Here is a 12,673-nt window from a genome sequence, read left to right as displayed (position 1 = left end):
TGATCTTCCCCGAGGCCGGCTTCTACTAGTTTTTCCATTCGTCTGTAAAGAATTCGTGTTAGTATTTTGCAGCTGTGGCTTATTAAACTGATTGTCCGGTAATTTTCACATCTGTCAACACCTGCTTTCTTTGGGATTGGAATTATTATATTGTTCTTGAAGTCTGAGGGTATTTCACCTGTTTCATACATCTTGCTCACCAGATGGTAGAGTTTTGTCAGGACTGGCTCTCCCAAGGCCGTCAGTAGTTCCAATGGAATGTTGTCTACTCCGGGGGCCTTGTTTCGACTCAGGTCTTTAAGTGCTCTGTCAAACTCCTCACGCAGTATCGTATCTCCCATTTCATCTTCATCTACATCCTCTTCCATTTCCATAATATTGTCCTCAAGTACATCGCCCTTGTATAGACCCTCTATATACTCCTTCCATCTTTCTGCCTTCCCTTCTTTGCTTAGAACTGGGTTTCCATCTGAACTCTTGATGTTCATACAAGTGGTTCTCTTATCTCCAAAGGTCTCTTTAATTTTCCTGTAGGCAGTATCTATCTTACCCCTAGTGAGAAAAGCCTCTACATCCTTACATTTGTCCTGTAGCCATACCTGCTTAGCCATTTTGCACTTCCTGTCGATATCATTTTTGAGACATTTGTATTCCTTTTTGCCTGCTTCATTTACTGCATTTTTATATTTTCTCCTTTCATCAATTAAATTCAATATTTCTTCTGTTAACCAAGGATTTCTACTAGCCCTCGTCTTTTTACCTATTTGATCCTCTGCTGCCTTCACTACTTCATCCCTCAAAGCTACCCATTCCTCTTCTACTGTATTTCTTTCCCCCATTCCTGTCAATTGTCCCCTTATGCTCTCCCTGAAACTCTGTACAACCTCTGGTTCTTTCAGTTTATCCAGGTCCCATCTCCTTAAATTCCCACCTTTTTGCAGTTTCTTCAGTTTTAATCTACAGGTCATAACCAATAAATTGTGGTCAGAGTCCATATCTGCCCCTGGAAATGTCTTACAATTTAAAACCTGGTTCCTAAACCTCTGTCTTACCATTATATAATCTATCTGATACCTTTTAGTACCTCCAGGGTTCTTCCATGTATACAACCTTCTATCATGATTCTTAAACCAAGTGTCAGCTATGATTAAGTTGTGCTCTGTGCAAAATTCTACCAGGCGGCTTCCTCTTTCATTTCTTAGCCCCAATCCATATTCACCTACTATGTTTCCTTCTCTCCCTTTTCCTACACTCGAATTCCAGTCACTCATGACTATTAAATTTTCGTCTCCCTTCACTATCTGAATAATTTCTTTTATTTCATCATACATTTCTTCAATTTCTTCGTCATCTGCAGAGCTAGTTGGCATATAAACTTGTATTACTGTAGTGGTGTGGGCTTCGTATCTATCTTGGCCACAATAATGCGTTCACTATGCTGTTTGTAGTAGCTTACCCGCATTCCTATTTTCCTATTCATTATTAAACCTACTCCTGCATTACCCCTATTTGACTTTGTGTTGATAACCCTGTAGTCACCTGACCAGAAGTCTTGTTCCTCCTGCCACCGAACTTCACTAATTCCCACTATATCTAACTTTAACCTATCCATTTCCCTTTTTAAATTTTCTAACCTACCTGCCCGATTAAGGGATCTGACATTCCACGCTCCGATCCGTAGAACGCCAGTTTTCTTTCTCCTGATAACGATATCCTCTTGAGTAGTCCCCACCCGGAGATCCGAATGGGGGACTATTTTACCTCCGGAATATTTTACCCAAGAGGACGCCATCATCATTTAATCATACAGTAAAGCTGCACGTCCTCGGGAAAATTTACGGCTGTAGTTTCCCCTTGCTTTCAGCCGTTCGCAGTTCCAGCACAGCAAGGCCGTTTTAGTTATTGTTACAAGGCCAGATCAGTCAATCATCCAGACTGTTGCCCTTGAAACTACTGAAAAGGCTGCTGCCCCTCTTCAGGAACCACATGTTTGTCTGGCCTCTCAACAGATACCCCTCCGTTGTGGTTGCACCTACGGTACGGCCATCTGTATCGCTGAGGCACGCAAGCCTCCCCACCAACGGCAAGGTCCATGGTTCATGGGGGGAAGATTCGGTACTTAATTTTATTCTTAGTGCTATTGAGGTAATTTGGACTATTCGTTCTTATTTTAGGACAATTTTTAGTATCTCATCTTCGTTTGTAGGTAGGGGAGAGTGGGGCACGCTGAACCACGGGGCACAATGAATCAGGTAGCATAATTTCAGTATAAGGTGGTAAATTATTTTTTCCTCTGTGCATATGTTGTCAGTACTGCTCTACCAACTGCCACTTTGTTTTCTGCAGGATTTAGTTCCCACCATTAGTGTTGTACTGGTGATATGTTAGTTTCGCGACAGTGAAGTAATTTTTGGGGACATAGATAGATCGAATTTTGTTCAGTCCTTTGTCACCAAATTTTAGAGAAAGTTAGTCATTGTAACAATATCAATACTATATTTTAATGATATAGATCTTCAAATATTAACAATGTTCATACATAACCTCACATGAGCTTTGTTTGAAATATGTACTGTTGGGGCACATTGAACCAAGCTCTCCCAGGGCACAATGAGCCATGGTTCGTTGTGCCGCAGGAATCTTTTAATTGTCCAATACAAGCACTCTGTCTTTGTTTCCTTAGCATGGGTAAAACATATGTGTAGGAATTTACGGCTTTTAAATCACAGACGTTCAGCAGTCCTGTTTTATATTATCAGGTTTGAAGACGGTTCTTTCATACCGCAGGAAGACGGACAGAGGTAAACTGACCATTACGTTATGCAAGAAGCTGTACAGGATGTTCTTAATAAGGGCATGGCAGTTCACCAAGCGGCTAAATCTCATTTAATACCTTACCCAACTCTTCATTGATATGTTCAAGACATTAAATGTGGTTCCAGAGAAAGATTGACACCAAACTATGACAATCGTAAGGTATTTTCTGTGGAGCAGGAGAAAGAATTAGGTAAAGGATGAAGCTTTTGTTCCAGATAGCAACATACTTTATGTGCTCCCACGACCTGCTACTGATGGTGTGACAGAGAGACAAAAATCATATTTCAAATTTGGAATCAGCTTCGAGTCCATTGATGTTCGGTAATTCCAAAATAAGTAACATGATTGTGTGCCTACAGATTTAATTATATGATTCACACATGGAATATATGTACACATGTTTAAAGTATATTTACACTTACTTTGTATGCTAAATAGGTTCTTTCAATGAAACTGTTTAAAGTGGTTCATTGTACCCCACATGTGGGGCACAATGAACCATTTGCCAAATTTTCTTCAAAGGCCTGCAGCTAAAAAACAATTAATGACAATGCAATCATATAAGGCCATTTGATACTTGAATGATTAAACTGTAACATCTGTGAATCACAACTCTGTAATAAAATTATTGGATGGAGAAATATTTTTTATGGTTCAATGTGCCCCACTCTCCCCTATGGATTTAACTGTTCCGATGAACCTGGATGATTTGAGAGAGGCTATGGGCGTAGACATGTTGGCCACGATATGTTTTTTACAAATGTGTGGTCTCGTTGCCGAGTATGTTCGATGTCGTAGAGTGTGGCGAACATGTGCGCCTCACAAGTGTATCTCGTCGCCGTACTCACGACTTATTCGTATGGCGCTGCAGCAAAGATCGATTGTGGCGGTCCATTAGACGAGGGACGTGGTTCGAAAAATCTAAGCTCGCCTTGAGAGACATTGTGAAAATCACGTACTGTTGGTATTTGAGATATCATGTATAGCTGTGTGCCCATGAATGTCGTTTGGGTAAGCGTACAGTTGTGGATTGGTACTCTTTTTGTAGGGACGTTTGTGGGGAATACTTGAAATATAGGGGGCCGGGTGTTATGGTCGAAACTGACGAGCCGCATTTTGGCAAAAGCAAGTACAACAGGGAGGAACCTCCGGTGGGATTACGGGTTTGTGGGGCTGTAGTTTCTGGTCAAGAGTGTGACAATGTAGTGTTTAAAGTAGTAACCAATCGAAGGAACGAAGTTCCATTGTAATTTCAGATTTTTTTTTTCGTATAGGGATTTAGGGGAAAGGGGTTATCAGCATATCGTAGTTAATCACAATATTGAGTTCAGATCATTATCCACAGGGGCTTGCACAAATAGCATAGAGGATTATTGGTCAGCTGTGAAATCTCTTGTAGGGCAGGGGAAACGCCTGATTTCCAGACTTCAAAGTCAGACGAATATTCATGGAGGCGCAGTATTCCCTAAACATATTGCCCGTTTAAATGTTTTGTTAAACGTGTTGGGCAAATGTACCGTTCGAAATATGTTAGCTAATTTCACATTAGGATTGGGGGGGGGGGGGGGGTGAATGTGTGTGTCTGTTCGTGTATGTGTGTTTGTGTTAGTGTGTGTGTTCGTAATGTTTTGTTTGTTGTGTATGTGGGTATCTGATTTTTTGTTGATGTCTTTCTAGGCGGCTTCGGTTCTTTTAAGAAGTTCCCGTGTGGTAAGTTCAGTTTTCTATTTTTTTCTTTTACTGCATTTGACTACTTTGACGTATTTCATTGTTGTGTTACACCATTACGTATGTTTTCGTGTAGTCCAGTACGTAATAGAAATTTCGCAGCTGTCGTTCTTCTTTCGTTTTCCAGCACTAGTATCAGTACGATTTTTTCGAATCTGTACTAGCAATATTAAAAGCGAAACGCCCGACACAACTAAAATTTGTATCTCGTCCTTCAGTTGACCTTCACACTGGCACTACCTATTCGAAAAGAACGACATATATAACATTGATTAAATTTGCCTATATATGTCAACAGGATACGAATGTTGTGTGTATAGCTACATAGCTTAACTAAAGAATGGGATATAATTGTCACTGATGTGATCAAAACGATAACTTTCAGTCGATAATATTAGCATCGAAGGCGAAAAAGCTGTACCTCATAGTGAAGTACAGGATACAAATTGTATATGTGTCGCCTTACTGCCTCTTCGCGTAGTTCAACTGAGGTACAGGTTGCAAATGTAACGTACGCCATTTCCACGTTTTCGTTAGCAGTGTACATGTATATAGGTCAACGGAAGTATGGGATACATATATCATGTACGTAGCTCCTTCTGCCTTCGGTAGTACTACTATCTACTTAAGAATATTAGTGGTAGCGGAGGAGAAAGAGACGACTCATGTAAAATTTGTATCCCGTGCTTCAGTTGACCTATATTGTGTAACTGAACAACAGGATATTAATGCTAACAAAAACGAAGAAATCGACATACGCTAAACTTGTACCCCCTACTGCAGTTAACCAATACAGTTGGAATGAGGTTCGGGATACAACCCATATATATGTGACGTCAGGTATTCTATGCTACCGACATTTCCATCTTTTTTTCCCCTTCATTTTCCACAGAAATAATACGATACAAACCCGCGATATCCTTAACGTAAGAATACTACTATATGTCAGCCGGCCGTAGTGGCCGTGCGGTTCTAGGCGCTGCAGTCTGGAACCGAGAGACCGCTAAGGTCTCAGGTTCGAATCCTGCCTCGGTCATGGATGTGTGTGATGTCCTTAGGTTAGTTAGGTCTAACTAGTTCTAAGTTCTAGGGGACTAATGACCTCAGAAGTTGAGTTCCATAGTGCTCAGAGCCATTTGAACTACTATATGTCAACTATATTTTTCGTCTCTCGTATTCCTTTGTTTCTGAACAGTCTCGTCAGCTCTTTCGTCTGCGATCTGTGTAATAAATGCTCTCTGGCCAATTCTGACGTTATTGGTCAAAGGCTAAAGCCGACTATGTGTATCCCCTGCTTCACTAGACCTGAAGTTTCTATATCTCCATGGGCAGCACGGGCCAAAACTAGAAAAAATGCCATTTAGTGTAGCCTGTAAAATGTACATCTTTAGAGCTGCGAGCACGTGTTCACATTTCTTCTACTAAATCTAACCTCCTGGCAAAGACTTTGCAAAAATCCTCTTGGTCACACCATGCTTTTTGCTTCAAATTCTAAATGCGTATTGCAGTATGATGGGACTGAAATGGATACACATTGATTTGCGTCACATATTTGCATCGTGCAGAACAAAATTGAACTTTGTCATTTCGATAATTAAGCGACAAACCTATCGATAAAGTTGATCAGCTGTTTGAAGATGCAATGGTTGCTAGGTAACACAAACAGCATGGCGGGGTAATCAATCAACGAAGTATAAATAGCATGGAGACAACAGTAAAGTAGGCGGAGTACATGTAGATAGTGTCAGTAGATAGTGCAACATATGTTGACACGTCTGATCGAGATAAAAACATGACTGTGATTCGTAACGCAAAGATTAACGTTTATCAAACTTCTGTTGAGGTGCACAAATATCGTGCTTGATTTTGATGACATACATGTACCAAGTACAATAAAGATGGTTCTTGGCAGCCAGTCTACAGACTCCGGCCATAGATATATAGCAAAAATATGTGGTTTCTTCGCGCCTGCTTTCTTCCCTCCTCTTCATATTGGCGTCCTGTATTATTTCTGGAACCAATACGCCCGAAAAGTTGACAGACATTTCTGTTCCTGCTCTTGCTGGGATACAGTATTTAAAGGTAAGTATTCAGTGTATGACATTCAGGTCATTAATACGCGTTTTTATGCAAGAGTTAGTTTCTCTCTAACGGTATTTTAGTTGTTAACCGTTATTGCTGGATTATTTAATATACATCAAGATTGTATTTCCCGTGATGTCAAGTGTTCTGTTGATACAATTCGGAATGGATCTTTCATTGTTCGTGTAAGGGGTTAAAAGACGCAGGAGGACCTTTGGTTCAAAGGCTTGGATTTAATATTACCGTAGAAACTGTAATTTTATTTATTTATTGCAACAGTGGATTTATTATTAGTTTGCTATGTCATATTAGCTGGAGTACTGAACATGATAGTGATAATTTATTGTTAATAACAGTGCATGTGTTACGTTTTTATGATATGCCTGTCGTTTGTAGTAAATGGATGCCTTCATTCATTCTACATCCCTGAAGGTTCTCCTTTTTGATCTACTGATCTCTGTGAATGGATGGGTGACTGGCTCTTACATGACATTAAATACTGCTTGAAACAATATCAGCTGTCATTGTGTGATCATATATTCATGAGCTTTAACAAAGAGAGCTTGCCAAATAGCACAAGTTTGTAGAGCCTACCCACAGAAATGGTCATATGACAATCTTTACTAAGATTTGTTCACTCTGTGTTACTACAGATATCATTTTTGTACAATAGAAATACTCTGAATAGTTACCAACAATGTGAAGTTCTCGTGTAAATATTTAGTGGTGTATTTTGGAGCAATATCAGGGCACACATTAACAACTTAACTTACAACTATTATATAAAGCCATAAATCAAAAGAAATCAAATACATTGGTACATCACTCAGCTATTCATCAGTGTGTGCTGCAGGAGATGACAGTCTCGTAAGAATGTTTTAGGCCATCTCTGCATGTTAGTGGGTTGTGGTGAAGGCAGTCTGTTCTGGTTTCTGTCTCTCTGTAGGTTATCAATGTAATCACAACTCATTGCGGGTATCTCATATGAAATAAAGGCTGTAGCAGTAGAATTGTTTTTTTTAATATTAACTAGTACACAGTAATAAGGCCACTGTGTCCCATGCTTTTTAACATGGTTCTACATAGAGAAAAGGTTCCAGTTCACAAACTCTGAAAATGTCACAACGATTGCTTCAAGCAATGAGATTAGATTTGTAATGAGAATTTTTACTGAGTCTCCAACAAAGAGTTGTCACTAAGTTTGCATATCATATGTATCACTTGCCTTATCATTTAATTTATGAAAACTTTCATTTGAGCTATTTACAGTGATCTGGTCGTGGGGTCTTGTTTATATTAAAGCAAAATCAGTGTGGCATCTTGGGAAAGGTTAATTGGGGAGTTGAGAGGAGGGGGCAGGGGATTAGACACAAAAGACGTAAGTATCTTTGTCAAAGTGAATGATAGAATTGTTTGATACAGGTTGAGTTTATACGTGACATAATTAGAAATGGAGGGGGAAGGAGCTTTGACAGCAATGTACTGTAGATGGGATAAGCGAGAAACTTATTTTATCCAACTACCCCTTCTGAAGCCATAAGAATAAAATTTTTTATGGGGTTAAAATTTTTTTCAAAAAGTGGGAAAACCCTACTGCTAAACATAATGATTATATTTCCATTTCTTTATTAATTCATTCACACATTTTATTTTCCATAAACATTACAAAGGAGAACTTTCAGGGAAGTGAAGAAAGTCAAGCTATACATTAACGCGGAGAAGCAGGCAACTCCTCTACAATACAGCCAATAGGCCTACTTGATTTGTAAGAAAAAAGAGATTCTGGTACTGTAACCTTCTGGGTGGGGGAGGGCGGGGGTGCATTTTTGCGAAATTTAGACATCTTAAAACATTGTTCTAACACTTTGCTTTCACCAGTGGTAGAGGTACAGAGTACTGGCACATATCATCATAAATTGAGCACTGAGTAGGCTAATATTAACAGTTTCCTCTTACACTCCACAACTACTGCATTTCAGACAAAACATGAATGTAACAACACAGAATGCTCTCTGCTGCCTGTATACTGATAAATGTATTTGATCTGAATGCTAAAAAATTTGCATATTAATGAGTCCAAATATTCTGATAAAATCATACTAGTGGTCAGTAACATGCTCTTATAATAAATTTTTCTTTGAATGTATGGAGAGTTTCAATAATCTGCATTATGTCTACCAGCACCCTGAAATAGGCCTCTGCATCAGAATGTAAAACACCGAACCACACAAAATGTCAAACACATATTTTTACCTTGTAATTGCTGTACTACAATAAGCCACATATACCCTGAGTTTATACGTTTTTGTTTGCAACATAGCTTCCGGTCCGGTCCACAACATATTTGCAACCGTGTTCATTGTTTACTTCTACATCCACACTAGCAACAAACATTTTTGTACATATATTTTCATCATCTGCTATGCTTGAAGCTGGCAGTAAATGTTTCATGTTGTGTATATTTAGAGAAGAGTATGAACTAATTATATGTGGTGCTGCATTAATGGTAATTGACTATATAAATAGACACCGACAAAGGTGTAGTCATCATGTTGGACAAAAACATATTACAGCAGATGTGGCAGGAATGGTATGTTGCATGAGCTGAATGTGGCAGATGATACTATTTTTTGTAATGCGGATTTTAAAATTCTAACATTTGTTTCAAAGAAAACGACAAATTTCGAGGGAAAAAACAGTTCCTGGAAGCACACTATTAGTATTAGGCTACAATTTTTGGTAATAAGAAGTTATTTTCAACAATTTGCATAGCTATTGTTTACTTCAAGGCCAGCTATATCTCAGACAGTCTCTCCCCCCCCCCCCTCCCCCAGTTTGTGAGGTAAAGTGTTCAAAGTATTGTGCAAAGGCAATTCCATTAAGTAAATAACACTGAAGTAAATATTGAGTGCTTGTTGTTGTTGTTGTGGTCTTCAGTCCTGAGACTGGTTTGATGCAGCTCTCCATGCTACTCTATCCTGTGCAAGCTTCTTCATCTCCCAGTACCTACTGCAACCTACATCCTTCTGAATCTGCTTAGTGTATTGATCTCTTGGTCTCCCTCTACGATTTTTACCCTCCACGCTGCCCTCCAATGCTAAATTTGTGATCCCTTGATGCCTCAAAACATGTCCTACCAACCGATCCCTTCTTCTAGTCAAGTTATGCCACAAACTTCTCTTCTCCCCAATCCTATTCAATACCTCCTCATTAGTTACGTGATCTACCCACCTTATCTTGAGCATTCTTCTGTAACACCACATTTCGAAAGCTTCTATTCTCTTCTTGTCCAAACTGGTTATCGTCCATGTTTCACTTCCATACATGGCTACACTCCATACAAATACTTTCAGAAACGACTTCCTGACACTTAAATCTATACTCGATGTTAACAAATTTCTCTTCTTCAGAAACGATTTCCTTGCCATTGCCAGTCTACATTTTATATCCTCTCTACTTCGACCATCATCAGTTATTTTACTCCCTAAATAGCAAAACTCCTTTACTACTTTAAGTGTCTCATTTCCTAATCTAATTCCCTCAGCATCACCCGATTTAATTTGACTACATTCCATTATCCTCGTTTTGCTTTTGTTGATGTTCATCTTATATCCTCCTTTCAAGACACTGTCCATTCCGTTCAACTGCTCTTCCAAGTCCTTTGCTGTCTCTGACAGAATTACAATGTCATCGGCGAACCTCAAAGTTTTTACTTCTTCTCCATGAATTTTAATACCTACTCCAAATTTTTCTTTTGTTTCCTTTACTGCTTGCTCAATATACAGATTGAATAACATCGGGGAGAGGCTACAACCCTGTCTCGCTCCTTTCCCAACCACTGCTTCCCTTTCATACCCCTCAACTCTTATAACTGCCATCTGGTTTCTGTACAAATTGTAAATAGCCTTTCGCTCCCTGTATTTTACCCCTGCCACCTTCAGAATTTGAAAGAGAGTATTCCAGTTAACGTTGTCAAAAGCTTTCTCTAAGTCTACAAATGCTAGAAACGTAGGTTTGCCTTTTCTTAATCTTTCTTCTAAGATAAGTCGTAAGGTTAGTATTGCCTCACGTGTTCCAACATTTCTACGGAATCCAAACTGATCTTCTCCGAGGTCCGCTTCTACCAGTTTTTCCATTCGTCTGTAAAGAATTCGCGTTAGTATTTTGCAGCTGTGACTTATTAAACTGATAGTTCGGTAATTTTCACATCTGTCAACACCTGCTTTCTTTGGTATTGGAATTATTATATTCTTCTTGAAGTCTGTGGGTATATCGCCAGTCTCATACATCTTGCTCACCAGATGGTAGAGTTTTGTCATTACTGGCTCTCCCAAGGCCATCAGTAGTTCTAATGGAATGTTGTCTACTCCCGGGGCCTTGTTTCGACTCAGGTCTTTCAGTGCTCTGTCAAACTCTTCACGCAGTATCTTATCTCCCATTTCATCTTCATCTACATCCTCTTCCACTTCCATAATACTGTCCTCAAGTACATCGCCCTTGTATAAACCTTCTATATACTCCTTCCACCTTTCTGCCTTCCCTTCTTTGCTTAGATCTGGGTTGACATCTGAGCTCTTGATATTCATACAAGTGGTTCTCTTCTCTCCAAAGGTCTCTTTAATTTTCCTGTAGGCAGTATCTATCTTACCCCTAGTGAGACAAGCCTCTACATCCTTACATTTGTCCTCTAGCCATCCCTGCTTAGCCATTTTGCACTTTCTGTCGATCTCATTTTTGAGACGTTTGTATTCCCTTTGGCCTGCTTCATTTACTGCATTTTTATATTTTATCCTTTCATCAATTAAATTCAATATTTCTTCTGTTACCCAAGGATTTCTATTAGCCCTCGTCTTTTTACCTACTTGATCCTCTGCTGCCTTCACTACTTCATCCCTCAGAGCTACCCATTCTTCTTCTACTGTATTTCTTTCCCCCATTCCTGTCAATTGTTCCCTTATGCTCTCCCTGAAACTCTCTACAACCTGTGGTTCTTTCAGTTTATCCAGGTCACATCTCCTTAAATTCCCACCTTTTTGCAGTTTCTTCAGTTTCAATCTGCAGTTCATAACCAATGGATTGTGGTCAGAATCCACATCTGCCCCTGGAAATGTCTTACAATTTAAAACCTGGTTCCTAAATCTCTGTCTTACCATTATATAATCTATCTGATACCTATTAGTATCTCCAGGATACTTCCAGGTATACAACCTTCTTGTATGATTCTTGAACCAAGTGTTAGCTATGATTAAGTTATGCTCTGTGCAAAATTCTACAAGGCGGCTTCCTCTTTCATTTCTTCCCCCCCAATCCATATTCACCTACTATGTTTCCTTCTCTCCCTTTTCCTACTGTCGAATTCCAGTCACCCATGACTATTAAATTTTCGTCTCCCTTCACTACCTGAATAATTTCTTTTATCTCGTCATACATTTCATCAATTTCTTCATCATCTGCAGAGCTAGTTGGCATATAAACTTGTACTACTGTAGTAGGCATGGGCTTTGTGTCTATCTTGGCCACAATAATGCGTTCACTATGCTGTTTGTAGTAGCTAACCCGCACTCCTATTTTTTTATTCATTATTAAACCTACTCCTGCATTACCCCTATTTGATTTTGTATTTATAACCCTGTAATCACCTGACCAAAAGTCTTGTTCCTCCTGCCACCGAACTTCACTAATTCCCACTATATCTAACTTTAACCTCTCCATTTCCCTTTTTAAATTTTCTAACCTACCTGCCCGATTAAGGGATCTGACATTCCACGCTCCGATCCGTAGAATGCCAGTTTTCTTTCTCCTGATAACGACGTCCTCTTGAGTAATCCCCGCCCGGAGATCCGAATGGGGGACTATTTTACCTCCGGAATATTTTACCCAAGAGGACGCCATCATCATTTAATCATACAGTAAAGCTGCATGTCCTCGGGAAAAATTACGGCTGTAGTTTCCCCTTGCTTTCAGCCGTTCGCAGTACCAGCACAGCAAGGCCGTTTTGGTTAATGTTACAAGGCCAGATCAGTCAATCATCCAGACTGTTGCCCCT

The 12,673-nt window shown here is 39.5% G+C and overlaps 1 protein-coding gene across 1 annotated transcript in view; it reads left to right on the top strand.

Moving 5' to 3' along the window:
- Positions 1-6,248: 6,248 nt before the first annotated feature.
- The window catches only part of LOC126214976 (uncharacterized), a 49,002-nt gene continuing 42,577 nt past the window's right edge, over positions 6,249-12,673 (top strand). The window contains exon 1 of the mRNA XM_049941609.1: positions 6,249-6,627. Coding sequence (XP_049797566.1) covers positions 6,444-6,627 — 184 coding nt within the window. The 5' untranslated portion in view covers positions 6,249-6,443. The remainder of the gene's footprint in view (positions 6,628-12,673) is intronic.

This window comes from Schistocerca nitens, chromosome 12 (assembly GCF_023898315.1).
Source record: "Schistocerca nitens isolate TAMUIC-IGC-003100 chromosome 12, iqSchNite1.1, whole genome shotgun sequence".
Taxonomy (NCBI): domain Eukaryota; kingdom Metazoa; phylum Arthropoda; class Insecta; order Orthoptera; family Acrididae; genus Schistocerca; species Schistocerca nitens.
This window is presented reverse-complemented; position numbering and strand designations above follow the sequence as displayed.